The 18,687-nt window shown below is 47.0% G+C and overlaps 1 protein-coding gene across 1 annotated transcript in view; it reads right to left on the minus strand.

Annotated features, from left to right (window-relative positions):
• fstl5 (follistatin-like 5) overlaps window positions 1-18,687 on the minus strand; it is a 172,681-nt gene that overhangs the window by 43,768 nt on the left and 110,226 nt on the right. The window contains exons 8-9 of the mRNA XM_030107254.1: window positions 17,753-17,764; window positions 13,447-13,567 (exon numbers count right to left, since the gene is read on the minus strand). Of these exons, the coding sequence (XP_029963114.1) occupies window positions 13,447-13,567; window positions 17,753-17,764 (133 nt within the window). The remainder of the gene's footprint in view (window positions 1-13,446; window positions 13,568-17,752; window positions 17,765-18,687) is intronic.

An 18,687-nucleotide genomic window follows, 5' to 3' on the forward strand; every position in this document is an offset into this window, starting at 1 on the left:
CATTGTGTAGTTTTTTTATTGCTGAGTTACGTTAGAGTGACGACCTTCATTTGACCAGTGTAGTACTGGATCTATCCAGCAGAGGGCCTCAGTACTACGTCTTAAATTGATGACAGGCTTTGTTTACATCTGCTTAGTTATATTTATATATGGTGTTCTTATTGTTGTCGGTGACTGATTTGACGTGTGGCGGAGGTCTGCCCTCTCTGAGTGACACATTCTAGTTCACATTTGAAAGGCAGAGTGAATAATAAAGCTGTTTATTGAGTCGTCCTCATCATGTTGCGCTGTCGGGCTCCGAAGGCCTCGTTTGCCTTTTTCCCCCAGAGTGTCTGGAAATGTCTGAATAAACACTGAACGGACGTTAATATCCCTGAAACGATGCAGCGTCTCAGAGTCGACCCGTCCCGTTTGAGGGGGTTCACTCCGGGACATCTGATCCACTCCTCGGTCCCTCTGGAGTCTGCAGCCTCGGCTCGCAGCCTCCTGCGTCTTGCTCCTGTTTTCCTCAGACTGGCTCCGGGTCAGAGGAAGCCTCCACCAGCCAGGTGAGTCGAAGCGCTGAAGGCCATCTGGTAACAGATCTGGTCTCTGGAGCTCCGCGGTCCACACACACTCCAGCTCCCACCCAGTGGAGCCCATGGAGACAGTGATCTCCTCCCACATGCTCTCCCTGCTGACAGCAGCCTCGTCCTGGTTTCTTTGTGAGCAGTGACGCTTCCTGACCGCCTCCTGTGCTTCAGTCTGCTCTCGTCTTTTCGGTTCACCGTGAATCACTTGAGAAGCGCTCTGTTTACTGAACCTGTGAGTCGCAGGCTCCAATCTGCAGCTGCGTCATTTTTCAATCTGCCTGACAGCTGGAAGTTATTCCAGCCGCCAACCTTTACAGCTACGTGGAAATTAAACGATGTGTGTGCTGCACCTCTAAAAATCCACAAATTCAATCCAGAAGTAATAATTCTGCTGCGCTGCTTGGAATTTATTGTCTTTTAAATGATATGAAACGGAACATACAGACTTTATATGTTATCTAATTAAAACTATGGATTTATGAATCTTATATCAGTGATAATGACAAGATGGAGGATTATCTATAAAATAGAAAAGAAATGAAGTGTGTTTGAACTCAATGAGGAGCTGGAATCAGCTGATACCTTCAGGGCTTCGACGGAGTCTGTTCATCGACGAGCCCTGAATATGGTGCTGCAGGTGTTCATAATGTTACGGCTGATCGATGTCTGCATGGAAAAGAGCCGTCACCTCTGCAGACTGGAACCTACATCTGCACCCTCCTTTAAAACACTCTAACTGGGGAGAAACATCTGCAGCTGCCAGCACACTTCATCCTCTTTGTGTAATTACTAAACCTATTCAAAGAACTTTTACAGCCGTTTATTGTTATTATTACGGAGCGTCTTCCAAACCGCTGATATCTGATGGTGGCGATACAGCGTCAGAGTGAATTCATCAACTGAAACAAGTTTAACAATATATTTAGTGGAGAGAGCTGGAAATGGTAATGAAGAGAAAAACAACGTGAGGACTCCTCCTCGACCCGAGGGAAATGCTTTCCTCTCTTATCTCATTTCACCAGCAGAACAATAAATCAGCTCATGAGAAGAGGAGGAATAACGGTGTGTTTGCAGTTCCAGAGGACGGAGTGTGTTCTGTGTTGTTCTTCTCTTGTTCTCTGACAAACTGAGGAGGATCACCACATGCACTGTGAAAGGAGCGAGCCGGTAAGGAAACGACAGAACTGGAGGATTTTATCATCAGTACCGGGATGTGAAGAGGATTTTCCACGTGGAGCCACTCTGAGTGAACCGGCGTGGAACCGACTCATTCTGGGGTCGTGACAAACAGTGTATCTCTGCGTCTGTCCTCCAACAACAAGCCATTCATCAACGCGGCGCTGCGAGAGACGGACGAGCCGGGAGGATCCCATTAACGCCGCCTCTCGTCCAGTCGAGCAAGGCCTCTGCTCATTACTGTCTTTCAATTAAAACACAGTAACTCCACCGTCTTCTTTCAATTTCCACGAAATCAGGTTATCAGCGAGGCTCCAAACTTCAGAGGATGGCTCACACTCCGCTTGGATTCAAAGAGTTTGTAATGCCGGGCGGACACTGTACGATTTTAGAAATCTGACTGTCGGAGAAATGCTCCCACTGCACGATTGGGTTCGTCACTCGTACTCTATCTGACCCGACGACATGTGCACTCATACTGTACGACTGCTGTCGGTCAGGATTATTGACAACCATGGCGTCAGTCGGCGTGTGACGGCACGACGTGCTCGAGTGTAAACAACGAAAAACCAAGGTTCCGCGTTCCTATGACAACCACAGCGTGCATGACAACAAGACGGCGAGCAGGCAGCAAGTTGCTGCAGCTGTGTGCGCTGTCTTCTGTGCTGAAACTGGAAAAAAAAAAGAAAAGGATTTGGGTACGTGAATGGCTGAGGAGACGTGGTCGTTATGGGATGTCCATCCTTCACCAGGAGCTTGAGGTAACGTTAATGTAAACTATATATTTTTTTACTGTAGCTATGATAGTTTCACGTTAGCATTAGCAATTAGAATTAGCGTTGAGCCGCACTGAGTCAGCCAATGTTGCTTTAAACACTATACTGCCCCGGCAAATTCCTCATCTACGATGTTGCCACGATGACGCAGCGTGGTCTGCGACGGCAAAATCGGGGTGAAATCCCCTCGAAATCGCACAGTGTCCGCCCGGCATTAAGACAGTTCACAGTGAGCGATATGTGGAGTCGAACTCTTCTAATCCTGATTTAAAACACTTCCTGATCCCTTTAGTATTGCCTGGATTTATTTTGGAGGATTTTCATGTCAAGTTGCTGTAACATCTTCTATCTAGCTGACTTTCCTTCCAGTATTCCTGCTCTACAGCTTGTTCTTTGTTTACAGACTTTGATCTGGTCCGATCTGGTCAAACCAAAAGGAAAATGTAGATTTTTAAAGAACCGTCTTCAGAGTGGAGACACAACACGACAGTGAGAACCGATTCTGTCACTCCTCTGATCATCCAGATTATGATCCAGCTGAAGACTGCTTGATATCGTGATTCTGGTGTTGAAACTCCACCAGCTGCTTTGCCGAGGGTTTAATCGATCGGTTAATGCCGCCGTTAATGATTTCTCTCTGCAGCGGAGCTACACCGACGCGTTCATGCTTCAACAAATTCAACCTTTGCCGCCTTAAACTACTGGCGCCGGCTGAAGATGTTTTTGAAGATTTTTATGATTCTTCATTACATCTCTGACATGCTAATCCCGCGTGAGCCCCAGAGCAGCGCAGAAATCCTCCAGCTAAAGGCTGCTAATAATTCCAAGGTCAGGACTGAAAAGAGTTGGAGGCGATGCAGTCGGAGTGCTGAGGAGTCTGGGAGCGTCTGACAGGAGAGATCAGCACGCCGGCTCAGCTCGCGCTGTCATACCGCACTGCAAAATGAGAATGGAGAGGGAATTGTACATCATGGCTGTCTTTGTGTTTTGTGTGTCCTTCGCTCTGCTGTTAATTTCAACAGTCAATCCGATTATTGCAACTCTGTGAAAGTCGTGACGACGACTGAAACCAGCAGCCTGAGCTCAGAAACCAACATCCTGCCGTTAAATCTTCAGCTGCTCCAGGAGAACTCGCTGTCTGTCAGTGATGCGGCCTGATGTCAGTAAACTCAATGAAAGGAGACGTGACCTTTTGACCAGAAGCTTTCTGCTTTGAGTCGTCCTCCTGCAGGTCACTGAGCCACAGCTTGAACCCTCAAACAGCCCGGTCCGTGTCAGGAAGGACATCCAGCAGGAAAACTGATTCCAGTTCTAACATCCGAGAAGACAAAGAAGCCCGATAAACCCGCTGCACATCGGGAAAGTCTGACTGGAATAAATATCCTGGATTAAAATGGAAATTAAATGAGGGAATTCATGTATTTATTCAAGCGCGGGTGAGTAATTTAGAATTTTAAAACTTTTTCCTGAAAAGAAAAAGAAATAAAAACTTTGGATTTATTCTGCAGAAGCTTTCTTAAAAAGCTGCGAAAAGCCTGAGAGGCTCAAAACCCTGTGCATGAAATAGATTCAGACCAATGTGGACTTCACTTTATCCCTCATACCCGGGAAATCTGCAGAAAAATATGCATCAATCAATTCTGCATAATCTTCATGGAGAATAATTAGTAAAATACCCAAAACTGGAGAAAAAAAGGAGCACGCGAAAGTTTACTTTGAGTGGGAAAAAAAACTTTCTTTGACTAACTTTCCTCAATAATGTTGAAGCTGAAAATATTCAAGCTTCAGTCCATGTGTGTTGAGTGTAGCTGCAGTGTGGGGCTCATCCTGTGCAGTTTGCATGTTCTCCCTGTGCTTCCACAGGCCTTTGCTTCTACTTTAATAACAATTCAGGTTGATACTTTGAATCTAAATGCATTTTTTCTTGTACAAAGAAATGTATCATATGTGAAAATGTGTCATTTCAATGCTAAATGCAGCTATTCAAACAGCGGAGAGATGCCACACTGTGGCACCCGGGCAGCTCATGAGGTCAGAGGTCACGCTGACAGGAAGTCAGGTTACAGCTCACAATGCTAAAGCTGCTGCTGATGGATCAGTCAGGTCTCAGCGTTGTATAAGGCTCCGTTTACACAACGGAAGTAAAAACACATCAGTTTTGCATTTTCGTTTCAGAAATTGTTTGCATTTATGAGAAACGTTTTTAAGCGATGTAGTCAGCATGCTAGCACCACCAGGAGGTGCTGTGGGTTGTTTTCATCATGAAACAACACAAACATGCTGCAGAGAACAATACACTCCTGAATGTCATGTCCTGAGTTCCAGACGGTGTTTTTGTAGCCTCTGCCACACTGGACCCCCTGCTGGGCTGGTTTTGGCCCTCGGGCTTCACCTCTTTTAGGTTTTTGAAGTCATCTCGAAGCTTTTGGGCTCCTGCTGCTGCTTTTCGCTGCAACGTCTTCAAGCTTCATATCCGAGGAGACCTGAGTGGATCAGCCAGACGTCAGAGATCCACACGAGGAAGCACTGCCGGTCAGTTCAAACCTCTTCAGACGGAGATTTTGAAGTCTTTCCTTCGTGTTTTGGATCATTGCCCAAAAGCAGACATTTCTCTCTAAAACACCCGATTCCTCTTCAGAACTCATCATTCCTGAATATTCATCAACAAAGGCTGCCAGGCAGCTCCCGCTGCGACCGTCTCCACGACTTCTGACATCTCAGTGACAATTCTGACAATGCGAACTGCTTCACCCGAATTCTGAAAAAGCCGAGTCTGCTGACAAATCAATAAATCAATACAGCCCCGCCTGCAGCGTGTCCAATACGCCACGTCGAGACCAGAGGTCTCATCTGAGGACCGATCTCCTCTGTGAAGGCCGCAGCGGCGTGGAGAAGCGTTTGAGAGTGATGGAAAATGGATAGCGTGAGATTGAGCCCACTCCTCATTTCATACAGTTTTGAAGTAAATTGCTTGTGTGATTTGAGACGGCGAAACCGGCTGCAGCTTCCTGCCAAGAGGTCTGTGAACCTGGTTCCAATCAGAGCCGGCAGAGCGGCGAGCGCGCACGTGAGGAGCGTGGAGGTGTAATTAGAAAGTAGGTGAGAGGAGGACTGATCGGCGCTCCTCTGTGGCTCCGCCGATCCAGTTCAACCAAACATCTGTGGCGAGGAGGGACTGAGCGCCTGCCAGGGCTCGAATAAACCAGCCCAGTTTCTGGTTGGAACGCAGGAGGCCTCCCCGGAACGGCACAATATACATGTTTAATTAACTCAACACAACATTGTGAGAGGGCTGCGTGAAAACTGAGAAGAAGTGGATCATCGCTGTCAGAAGTTTGAGTTAGATTTCAGATTTCACTGACAGAAATGGGAACGAAAACGAGAATAATTTCAAAAACTCCCCTTGTTTAAGGAGTTTCAGCCTGCTGATATTTCAGAGATGAGCTCTGGAGGAGCAGGTGAGCGCCGCTGCTCAGTAGATTTTTAATGGCGGTTTCAGGGATAGCTGACCCTTCCAGCATGCGGTGGGAATTCAGGGACAAATGATTTCCTTTGGTGAGAGAAGAATACGAATCAGTCAGGAAAAATTATCAATTTCTCTCCTTCTTTTCATGATTGCAGTCTGACTTAAAAACCTGAAAAGATGTTCTTAAAGCGACGTCCTTCAGTTTGAGAGTGCAGGTTTTACATTCAGCCCGGTTTCATCCTGAGTGAATCAGACCAGTGAAACTGACCCATAATAACCACTTCATTCAGAAGTCATGGTTTATCTTTGTTGTGGCACAGAGCATATGTTTGAAAAATATATTTAATCCAAAAATTAAACAAATTATTACTGAAAATAACCTCCAATCTCAACATAAAGCCAATTTTAACAAACCTTTCTGGCCCAAAATGCAGTGAAAAGCTGCTATTCTGAAATACTTTCTAATAAATCTGTTTTCTCAGGGATTTTAACCCTTTTCTTGGTGGTTTGTCTGGATTGGAGCCTCTTCTGGGCTGCTTTGATGCCCCGATCTCGGGTTTTCTGTCAGATTTGATCAGAAAGTGTCTTTCCTTCTCCAGCTGAAGGCTGCTGCAGGTCAGATCGACGGCCGGATCTCGATCTACCTCCATGCTGTGGCTCGTTTGCAGATCTGCTAGTTTTGTGAGTTTTTAAAGAGGAGATGAAAACTCCTGTAGGAGGAGCTCGCTTCAATCAGCTTCCTCACAATTTTCTCCTGGCGGCGGAGCTAAGTAAAGGTCAGTCCTTCGTTAAAGGCTCCGTTATTTCAGTGACGTCCCTCTGTGGCCCTGAACAGGGGAGAGGAAGACGTCTGCCACGCTGACGGACACCGCGGCTCCAGAAAGAGACTTTAACGACGGAATCCTCCATGACGGAACGGAGAGACGCGGCAGTTAAAACCGAGACGGCAAATCACTTTTATCAGGAGAAACGGAGAGTTTCCTGTGTGATTTAAAATGATTAAGTCTAATTAGTGAAGTTCAAAACATCGCTGATAGCAGCTTGAAACAAGAAATGATTCCTGTCGTGTCTGAAAAAGAGCGGCTATATAAGAAAATCAATGATCTATTGACGAGTGTTTTAATACAGATGAGCTGTGCGTCTATAGTAACATTTTGATAACAAGAGAATATTTTTACCATTTATTTCTGCACAGGACACTCATGCTCCACGCCTTTCCTTCTACAGGTAGTATTTTTGTGGTGTATTTGTGTCCTTCCTTGCTGGATTGGCGCCTCTCTAAAGCCTGTTCATGTGTTCTCTGTGGTTTATATGTTCCACATCCCCACTCGTTGTTTTTATTGTCAAATCTCTCCCATTTTCGACAGAAGATTGCAAAATGTGGCAAAATGAAATCAGAGCTGCTGAATCTCCGCCACGTAACCCGGAGAAGCTTTATATCTCACCTGTAACAACACTCTAACAACAGTAACTGTTGTAATTTACAGAAAATGTCACGTTGAATATCTGGATAACATTTTTACTAGGGACATGCGATACCACTTTTTTTCAGACTGATACCGAGTACGAGTACTTCATCTTCAGTACTCACCGATACTTGCATACCGATACTTTATATACATAAAATTTAAAATAATGCAATGAGATTATTTTTTTAAATGAATTTTATTTGTAATAAAAAGGCAGCCCATGCCACGATGTTTAAGTCCAAAATAATAGTCTGAAAAATAAAACAAACAACTCTGAGTTTACACTTATTTAAATGAAATTAAGTGCAAGATAAAACAATTTCCCTGAATTTTAATTTTTTTTTTAAAATGAACTGAATTACAAGACGTAAACAAACAACTCTAAGTTATACACTTTATAAAATGAACTTATTTTAAAGGTTTTTAAATGAAATTAAGTGCAAGATAAAACAGTTTTCCCTGAGTTTTACACTTTACATAAACTAAGGTTTTTAAATGTACTAATTTTAATGATTTTTTTTATGAACTAAAGTCAAAGATAGAACAGCCCCTGAGTTTAAAGAGCTGCTCGTGTTATTTGTGCTGCTCTCGGATCTCTGCTCTTCAGTTTCTCGGTCTTCTGCAGAGTTTGCCGTCAAGTTGCTGCCGGAGTTTTCTTTTTTTCCAGCACAACAGCGTCAGACTCTCGTCCACAAGCTTCGCCCTGAGGTGTTTCAACAAATTACTAGTGGTAAATGAACAACATCGCGCACCTCCTTTAGCAATTTTAGCATTGCAGAGTTTGCATGCTGCAAAGCTCGGCTCGTTTTCACTTATATAAAAGAATTTCCACACCGGCGGAGTTTTGGTGAGACGAGCAGCCGTTCTGGATTCATCCTGTTGTCTCTGCTCTGGATGAGACTCATGGAGAATCAGCCCGCTGCAGTGAAGCCCTGCAGAGAGGAGCTTCTTCCTCTTTCATGTTTGTCGGCAGCTTGCATCCCATTCGGTTGCACTACCGCCAATTGCTGGTGAGGAGGGCTTACTACGCGTGGGGTTTTCTTGCCGTGAGTATCGGTGGCTGGTATCGGTAGCCTTCACGAGTACCCGATACTTTGAAATAAGGCCAGTATCGGCCCGATACCGATACCTGGTATCGGTACTCGCACATCCCTAGTTTTTAACATTCCACATTTCACAATTTATTTTTCTTTAAATCAAATCAGTGACTGGGTAACTGTCAAACATTGGATTTCACTTTGCAAAACGACTTTCGAGAATGAATTTAATGTTTTATAAATCACATCAAAATGTGAAGTGCTTTAATCTAAGGGCCTGACAATGATTTGTAGTGAAAATGCTTCAGTTTCTTTCATTCTAGGTGTCAGTTTACGCAACAGCGGTGCTTGAAGCAACTGAAAATACAATTTTTTAAAGAAGTTTCATTACAAAATAGGAAGTAAATGGATTTAGCTTTACAACTGAGTCAGCAAAAGTCACGTCACGTGGTCAGTCACATTCACACATTCACAAACCAGTGGAGGCGGCGGCCATGACAGGAACTCAGTCCATTTACTGGGAGCAGTTTGGGGTTCAGCGTCTTACTCAAGCACTCTTTGGCATGTGAGAAGATCAAACCTGCAACCTTCCAATTGAGAGATGACCAACTATCTACTGACTGAGCCACAGACGCACACAACAAACACACAGCATGGCGGCTGCCTTGTCTTCAGTATTCCTGCCGTTGCTGTGTAAACGCAAAACCTTACAGAAACGCTGTTTTCACTAAAACTTCACATTGTTACTGGACCTCAACTGAGTCACGATGTTGATATTCGGAGTGTGTGATCTGTTTCCTACTGACGGATGACTGGAAACGACAGCTCTGCCCTCGTGTTCTGCTCGGCGTTGTCTGAATGCACCGGAGCAACAAATGCTAAATAAACTGCCTGCATTGACAGAACGGGCAGTTCTGCATGCAGACGTGAATAAACGCCGCGCGTTACATGAAGGAGAGGAGTTACTCAGCCCGTCAGTGTTTACACAGAGCAAATCAGCACGTCCCCCTGCTCAGACAGTCGTGAAAGGCTGAGAAGTTCGGACGAGGCGGGAGGGAAGCTGCACCGCGGCGTGTTTCTGAGAGCGTCAGGAGAGCCGCTGCCAGGAGGAAGTGACACAGCAGGCCTGACAGCTCCATCATAACGCTCCCCGGCCAGGCGTCAATCACTCTGCAAGGCTCCCGCTGGCCGCGGCGCTCAGAAAGAAGAGCCGGCGTGAGGACGCCACACACACACACACACACACACACACACACACACACACACACACACACACACACACACACACACACACACACACACACACAAATGGCATGGCAGGAGGCCATTTCGCCATCACACGACTGGGAGATTTCCAACTAAGCCTGGCGGACCTGCAGCAACTCTTCAATCAAACCGAATGGCTGCAGGACAGAAAAAGACAAGATGGTCACAACCAGTGGGTTGTGGGAACTGACCAACACACACACACACACACACACACACACACACACACACACACACACACACACACACACACACACACACACACACACACACACACACAGTCTTGTATTTCTATCCTTGTGGGGACCGTCCATTGACTCCCATTCATGTCTAGCCCCTAACCCTGACCCTTACCCTAACCCTAACCCACACCACAATAAAGCCTAACCCTAAAGAAATGTTTTTGCACTTTTACTTTTTTCAGTAACAACAACATGGTCAAGAAAACACTGTTTCTCCTACTTAGGACCGGAAAAAGGTCCCCACAAGGCACGTCGTTCCACGTTTTGCTATCCTTGTGGGGACATTTGGCCCCAACAAGGATAGAAATACAAGAACACACACACACACACACACACACTCCATGCCGGGAGCGTTCTCTCTCCGCTGTGATTGCTCTCTCACCTGAGTTTAGACGCCTCCCGGACTCATGTGGGAGCAATCCGGCTCAGACAGAGCCGGAATCCAGCAACTGGAAATCCCACAGAGAGAGAGGGGAAATACTGTTCCAGAGTAAAACCTAAGCGAGAGCAGTAAAACTGCCGGAGGTGTTATAAAAAAAGATCTGGGACAGAAATTAAGAAGTGTAATGGATCTCCAGGGAAAGTCTTTTTCCTCTGCCTCAAACAGCAGCTTGAGTTGAGTGTCTGGTCAGGAGCTCGTTCCACTTCCCTGCTTTCTGTTGGAAGCCTGTTTTCTAATTAGATTCACCTCTTACCACAATATAAATACTAAACATCAACAAAACGAGTCCTCACTGCCTTTCTGTGTGGAGTTTGCATGTTATTTCTATGTGCGTGAGTGAGGATCAGTTAGACTATGATCATGCTTAGCATGTAGCATCACTGGTGTGTGAGCCCTGAAACTCTTTAGCATGTAGCATGTAGCATCACTGGTGCATGAGCCCAAATGTCTCTTCTCTTCTTGATATTCCATCAGAAGATAATTTACGGTCTGTCTTACTTTAGTCGCTCTCGTTGGTATTAAAGATTCTCCTGACCGCCGCCGTGGCTCGTCTCTCTCCTCCGCCTGCTGCTGACGGCCTTGCTAACACTCGCCAGGTTGTATCAGGAATCTCTCTCAAGTATGATAGCTATAGATAAATTTATCAGTCTCTTAACTGCATTTTAAATTCCCTCTTTTGCTGGCCGACTCCTGCAGATCAATTCATGAATGCTAGTATTTGATGTAACACCGGGAGGATGACTCCAGCAGATCTACTTTATGCTCGTTCAGTGTATCATCCTCAAGATTTATCTGTTATTCTTGTTTTTACATTGTTTCCCTGAGCGGATGTAAGTGAGAAATTGGCAGTAAATGTGATTATGACTATGATTTAGAGTAAACTACCTGATGTTTTATCAGGATTTTGGGAAGCTTGTGCAGTGGGGTGAGGAGTCCTGCCTCACAGCAGACGAATGCCGGTTCGATCCCGCCAACTCTGGATTGGAAGAACTGCTATGGATGTGTGAACAGATCATCATATTAAAAGTGGGATGAACGGTCATCTGAGTCAGATGGAAATGAAAACTCAGCCGTCAGGTCATCTCTAACACCTGATGTAACGCTTTCAAATCAGACTGATGTCTTTAAATCATGACCGACTGCATGTTTGAAGTGTCTAAATTGTCTTCCTCGAGTGCTGCAGGTCAGGTTATGAATGGAAATTCAAAACTGAGTGTGTCTGGATGTGCTGCATGTAAATTCACATTAGATGAAGACTTAGAGGACGGAGGAAACTTTCCACTTCTGTTTTGAAAATGTGTTTTTCAATCATAAAAACAGAAGCATTTATCCAGCAGCAGGACAGGATGACTTCTTTGACGATTCGACCAAGACTTTCATTAATTTCCCCCCGAAACAATGATTTGTTTTCTGCTGCAGAAGTTGGCCGAGTGGACAAACTTTGTAGCCGCGGAACAAATTGGATGCAACTTTATTGATTCCGGAGGGTGAAGTGGGGTCAATGCAACAAAGGGAGGAAGAAAGAAAAGAAAAGGGGAGAGCAGACACAACAGAGCTTAAATAAAGAGTAATCCCGTCAGTGCGAGCCGCCCGGGGAGAGCACAGCGCCGTCTTCATTAGCATGAGCCGGACACCGCTCCATAAAATCCATAAGTGACAGTGTGATGAGCCGCTGTGTGTAGGAATCAACGCACAACTCAGTAATGGTCTAATTCACGGCGGACGTACCGTCCTTTATCATGCAGCGGCGTCCTGCTTCACAGGGAAATCAAAAAGTTCCTCTCAATGCATTTCTACTCTGCAAATTCCATCATGTGTTCTGAATGAGGCTCTTCCTGTGGTCCTCCTGTGGCCTCGGAGTGATGGACAGCATCGTGAATCCACTTCTGTGGGATTATCCCATTTCAGCTGTTGCCTAATTGAGTTTTAGAAAGCCTCAGTAGTCATGGCGGGCCGATCGCGGGTCCTCTGGGACGCCATCCGCACTCACAATGTGAAACTTAGAGTCTCGAGTAAAAAGGTCATCTGGAAGTTACGGCATTAATTACAACCAAAAGTCACACAGGTCTCCAGAGAGTCAGCCCCGTTTCCACACACAGCCGGCGGGATATAGAAAAACCTGTATATCATGGTAATTAACCCCAAAGTAATCCCCGAGAAGAATGAGGATGAACCAGCCGTCTGTCAGCTGGAATGAAGACCTCCAGTCTGCTGCCCTGACGGCGGGCCTGGTTCACGCTGGGCTCATTAGGGCCTGGAATGGAGGAAAACACTCACATTCACCACTTCACCTTTCGCCCCACATGCCGTCTCTGTCTCGGCGCTCTCAGGATCTGCAGAGCGGCCCCGCCAATTAACGCAACGCTAAACCACTTGAACTGGGCATCGGAGCTAAACTGAGCCGCCGTCAAGTCGGACATCGTCCAGATGGAGTGAAAACGACGACTGGGTGGAGCCGACGGACTCCGAGACTCAGCTTATTGAGTAGATTGCCTGATAACTCAGCTGTTGGCGGTTCAGACCTCGTCCCGGTCCGTCCGCGTGATGGAGTGTTTAGGTGAGACACTGAAACCAAAAGTCACGACCAATTAACAGCCGGCGTCGTCGTTGAGCGTAATGCCGCTCGGAGTTTCAGCAATCCTTCAGTTTTACTGCACGCTGCCGCGTGCCGCTCAGATTTATGTCCACCGGATCGGCGGCGACGCAGTAACAACATCCTGCATAGACGAGAATAATACCGTCCAGTTACACTGAAGTCAGGACATAAATCTCCGAGGTGAAGACAGAACGCACTGAGAGAGAAGAAACCCGCCGTCAGCCAACACTGCCATCAGCTTCCTGCTGCCGCAAACAAACCAGCAGACAGCAGACCAAGATCTGAGTCCAGAGACTGACTGCTCAAACCTCAACCAGCAGTCTGAGGACAGGACGGTCCTCATGATGGACAGAGAACAGGAAACAAGTCTGGAGCTTCAGTGGGTGTGTGCGTACGCCTCTTACCGTTCACCTGAAGGGTGTGTGTCTGGAACAGTTTGGCGTATCCGTCGGCGTGGCAGGTGTAGTTCCCCATGTGGGTGGTGGTCACCTTGGTGATGTACAGCGAGCCGTCGTCCCCAAAGTCCTGGCAGGAGGAGAGAGCAGGTGAGCAGCCAGCCGCCGTGGTTAGAGGCATTCAGAGCTGAAAATGAGCGGCTTCAATGGAAATGCAGCGAGTCCGCGGCGTGCAAATGAGAATCAGTCGTCCGGGAGGAAATGAAAACTATCCAGTGTCATTTGAAAAGGACTCGATGCCCATCAATCCATGCCGAGAGTGGAAGTCGTGGAGTGTCACAGAAAATAACCAGCAGAGTCACAGTCAACAAAGATTGTTTTTCGGTTTTTGTCATTTTGTTCCAATCAGACAGAAGCAATCCGACGGAAACGGGTCGAGGCTGCTATTGATTAGTGTCCAAATTGCACGGTGCTAGCGACTCTCCAAACGGCGAGACAGAAAAACAGGGATCTGTCAGGATGATCCCCGCTGCTCATTTGGAGAATGGGCGGGAATAAAGAGGCGAGCGTTAACATGTTGACATGCACATCCCACAAATGCTCAGAGTGAGGAAAAAAAGAGTGATTAAAGAAAGTGCTTCCTGTGGGAATGGAGAGTTAACCACACTGAGATTCAGCCATGCTGTGGTCGGACTGCGGTGCCGAAGAGAGAAAACAGAACTGCGGCGGTTAGCGAAGCCCCCAAAGCTAACGGCTCCAACACTCTCAATAGATGAGGTTGGTGCAGGTATTTCAGATTGAGGATTAGAAATACTGTGTCAGGAATTCAAAGATAACAGCTTAAGCAGAGAATAATTCACTCTTCATATTCTCTAAAGTTGATTCACCAGTGGAGGAGATGAAGTCTGACTGGACTCTCTCACCAAACAGTCGTTTTTGATCAAATGCATGGTATCCTGATGGGTTTCACTTGTGTTCTCACACAATAACGTGCATTTCTTGGCTCTTATAAGTTAATGAATGTTTCCAGGTGCAGCTGTGACCCATGCCTTGTCTGAGACTACAGAGAGCGACAGACGTCCTGCTGTGAGTCCTGACGTGGAAAACATGCAGTGCCGGAGGTTTGGAGGATCAGGATCAGGGTTGAAAACCAGTTCATCCATCATGCTGGTCCATGTCTGGTCATGTTGCTGTTGAGAGAACGCGAAACTTTTCCCTTTCGGTCTATTAAAGCAGTGTTGACACAAGAAGATTAATTGAAATGCTAAACTTTGGTCCTGTTTTGGGTGTTTGTTTACATGACAAGTTGTTGAAAACGGCTCCCAAGGTGGAAGTTCTCACTTTCTGAAAACGCTAAGATCGCCGCAGGTCCTGGTCCTGGTCCTGATCCAGATTCTCCTTGACTTGGTAGTTTCAGAGTTGACCATAATAACAACCTGACTTGGTGTTCTGTCCATATGAATGTCTGAGTTCTCCATTGTTAATATTTACAGTGTATCTAAACTGATCTAAACTGATCTGATCTGAACTGAACTGATCTAAATTGAACTGAACTGATCTGATCTGATCTGATCTGATCTGATCTGATCTGAACTGATCTGATCTGATCTGATCTGATCTGATCTGATCTGAACTGATCTGATCTGATCTGATCTGATCTGATCTGATCTGAACTGATCTGATCTGAACTGATCTGATCTGATCTGATCTGATCTGATCTGATCTGATCTGATCTGATCTGATCTGATCTCTCTATGACTCCTAAACTGAAATAACATCATTTCTTTGACAACAGAAAGCGTCCACTAATGTCCGTTAGTAACTTCGTTTTCCACACATTTACATTAAAATGTACTGCTTCTCATATAAATTCCACATCTGCTTAACCCTGCAGTCTCCATGCTGCATCATGGGTATTTTATCGGCTGCATATCGTGCTCAGGGTGGAGAGTTTCCTGTTTCCTGGCAGTATTTTAGAGCACCATGAGCTCTTTTTCCTTCATTGCTCATTTGTTCATTTTAACCTTTCAGAGGTGAACGATCTCACATCGTAATCAGCTTTCGGAATGCTTTAACAGCGCTGTGAGAGGCAGAGGGAGGCGTCGGGAGTGAAGCGGCACTCAGCCTTCATCGGAGTGTTCATCACTGCCTCCTCAGAGAGCGGAGGCCGCTTCAGCCCTGATTACAGAGACATTCACACGTTTCAGCCGTGTGAGGAGTGTCTGTGCGTCTGCAGCGGCGTCCTTCTGACCGAACCGGAACATAAACAGAATAATATGTGGAGGTGGGGGGGGGGGGGGGGGGGGGGGGGGGGGGGGGTTCGTGGTGTATATCAGCCGGGCCCGGCGTGCCGCGATCGAACTCGCCAGCAGGTCGGGGCTCGGCTGAGTGAAGCGTCGGCGCGTCGCGATGTGAGGGGAAATCGATGGAGCGTTTTGGCCCCGTGGGCCGGGAGCATATTGTATCACCTTCTTAAATGAAAAATGAATGGGGGGGGAGTAATGGAAGTCGGAGGGGTGGAACGGCGGAGGCTGTCGACACGATTCCTCCACCCCACCTGAGCCATCAGCGGCGCCGCAGACCAGACAAGGGCAGGCCGAGGTGGATTTACCAACAGGCCGCAGCCCTCGATAGGGGGGATAATTAATACGGCTGTCAGGGCAGAGTCGCCTCCTAAAGGACGACGAGCAGCGCGGGACGGACGGCCTCGGCCGGCGGCGAGGCTTTTCACAGTTTGCAGCCTCGTGCGGAGTCAGCGCGTTGTGACAGACAGGGTCAGTGTTGAGGGGCTTTAGAGCATGTTTTACTTCATTCATTGCTCAAGTTGCTGTTTCTATCAGGATTTTTATGGAATTGGTGTTACTGTTGTTTTATGCTGTTTTTTATTCCCACTGTCCCTGAACGTCCTTCCTGTGGATCACATCCAGAAACAGGCGGAGGAATCGTTTAGACAGCGCTTGAAATGAAAACACATCGTAGGATATAAACACGAACAATGGGAGAACATTCGTATGGACAGACCACCGAGCAGGACCAGGGCCAGGACCAGGGCCAGGACCAGGACCAGGGCCAGGGCCAGGACCAGGACCAGGACCAGGACCAGGGCCAGGGCCAGGGCCAGGACCAGGACCAGGGCCAGGACCAGGGCCAGGGCCAGGACCAGGACCAGGGCCAGGACCAGGGCCAGGGCCAGGGCCAGGGCCAGGACCAGGACCAGGGCCAGGACCAGGGCCAGGACCAGGGCCAGGGCCAGGACCAGGACCAGGGCCAGGACCAGGGCCAGGGCCAGGACCAGAACCAGGCCCAGGCCCAGAACCAGAACCAGGACCAGGGCCAGGACCAGGGCCAGGGCCAGGACCAGGGCCAGGACCATGGCCAGGGCCAGGGCCAGGACCATGGCCAGGGCCAGGGCCAGGACCAGCACCAGGACCAGGACCAGAACCAGAACCAGGACCAGGGCCAGGACCAGGGCCAGGGCCAGGGCCAGGACCATGGCCAGGGCCAGGGCCAGGACCATGGCCAGGGCCAGGGCCAGGACCAGAACCAGGCCCAGGCCCAGAACCAGAACCAGGACCAGGGCCAGGGCCAGGGCCAGGACCATGGCCAGGGCCAGGGCCAGGACCATGGCCAGGGTCAGGGCCAGGACCAGCACCAGGACCAGGACCAGGGCCAGGGCCAGGGCCAGGACCAGGACCAGTTTTTTGTTTTTAGTGAGTCGACTCGTATGATTCCTGCCTCTGCTCCTCCGGCATGAAGGTAAATAAATTACATTAGAGAAAGACTTTTACCTTTTTTCCAAATCCACACATTTTAATTTCCACAGTTTTCATTTGTGCAGTATTTTATACTTGGTTTTCAGAGTGGCTACTTTTAAAGGTCAATTTGAAAGTCAGAGTATTTTTTTTCCCAATTTAGTTTAATTTGATTAATAAAACAACAGTTTAGAGAGAGAGTTTTATGTTAATTTGCTTCCATTGCCACAGTTTACCTCCTTTAATAATCTCTGAACAAACGACTCAAAACAAATTCTGCATTTGCTTTTTAAAATTTGTTGGCATTTCAACAATATAACCAACAAAATGAGACAAGACAGTACTAAAAGAATTAATATTTTTCTCTAATCTCATATTCATCCTAAAGATTAACCTTTAAAAGGGATTAATCTTCCCTTCAGACTTGAATGTCTCATCAGACTTTGAGCTGAACGTCCAGCTTCAGGCGGCTGGGCGCCGCCTCCGTAGCTTTGTGGGCTTTTGGTGGATGCAGTGAAGAAGAGCGATGTTCATTAAGACAGGACGAATCTGAAGACATTTACCTGAGACGGGATCTGTTCGGGGGGAAAGGGACAGAGGCCAAACATCTGTAACGTCACATCGGTCACCAAAAACAACCATCAAGTTTCACAGGTAAATATCTGTTCAGTAATTTCATTTAATGCCATACAGCCGTCTGGAAAACAGACTGAAAGCAGAGCTGGAGCCACAGATTCCCCTCATAGTTCAGACAGTCAGAGAGATGATGGTTTCATCTACACCTGAAACGCCGCAAACAGCCATCACCGCAGGACGCTGAAATTAGAAGTTATTGCAGCCGTTTCCTGTTACATGTTGTACATTTCTTCATTCTCCATAAGCAGACGCATTCCAGCGTTATTCTACAAGATAAGAAGGATTCTGCTCCCATCGTCCTCCAAGCTGCAGCTTCTATCTGCTGAACAGATTTTCTATTTTTGCTTTTTCAAGATTCAATTCAAAGATACTTGGCCTTACATCTGACTCCTATTTCTTTTCTTTTTTTTTCTTTTTGTTTGCAGTGCGGCGCTCCTGTCCATTAGTGGAGAGAGTTTCTCTTGGATTCTTTTACCGAAACGCCAACATCTTGTCCCCTAATGCTCTTTCACAAAAATGGAAACTCCTGGAAAATTACAACACATCAGATGCAATTTTCATTGACTGGAACCCCAAAGTCACGCACACATACACACACACACACACACACACCACACACACACACACACACACACACACACACACACACACACACACACACACACACACACACACACACTCACGGCCGTGCGCGCGCTGTGTCTTTGGCTCGGCCTCGGACGGTGATGCAACAGCCAGAAACCGTCAACTTCATGGAATTACAGTAAGCTGCTTTGTCAAAATGTAGAGAGGCTCTATTGAACTGCGGGATGCGTGCGCCCCGCTGGGATTAACGCGCACGCCGCTCAGTCTCAACGTCCAC

This window comes from Salarias fasciatus, chromosome 2 (genome assembly GCF_902148845.1).
Source record: "Salarias fasciatus chromosome 2, fSalaFa1.1, whole genome shotgun sequence".
Classification (NCBI taxonomy): Eukaryota; Metazoa; Chordata; class Actinopteri; order Blenniiformes; family Blenniidae; genus Salarias; species Salarias fasciatus.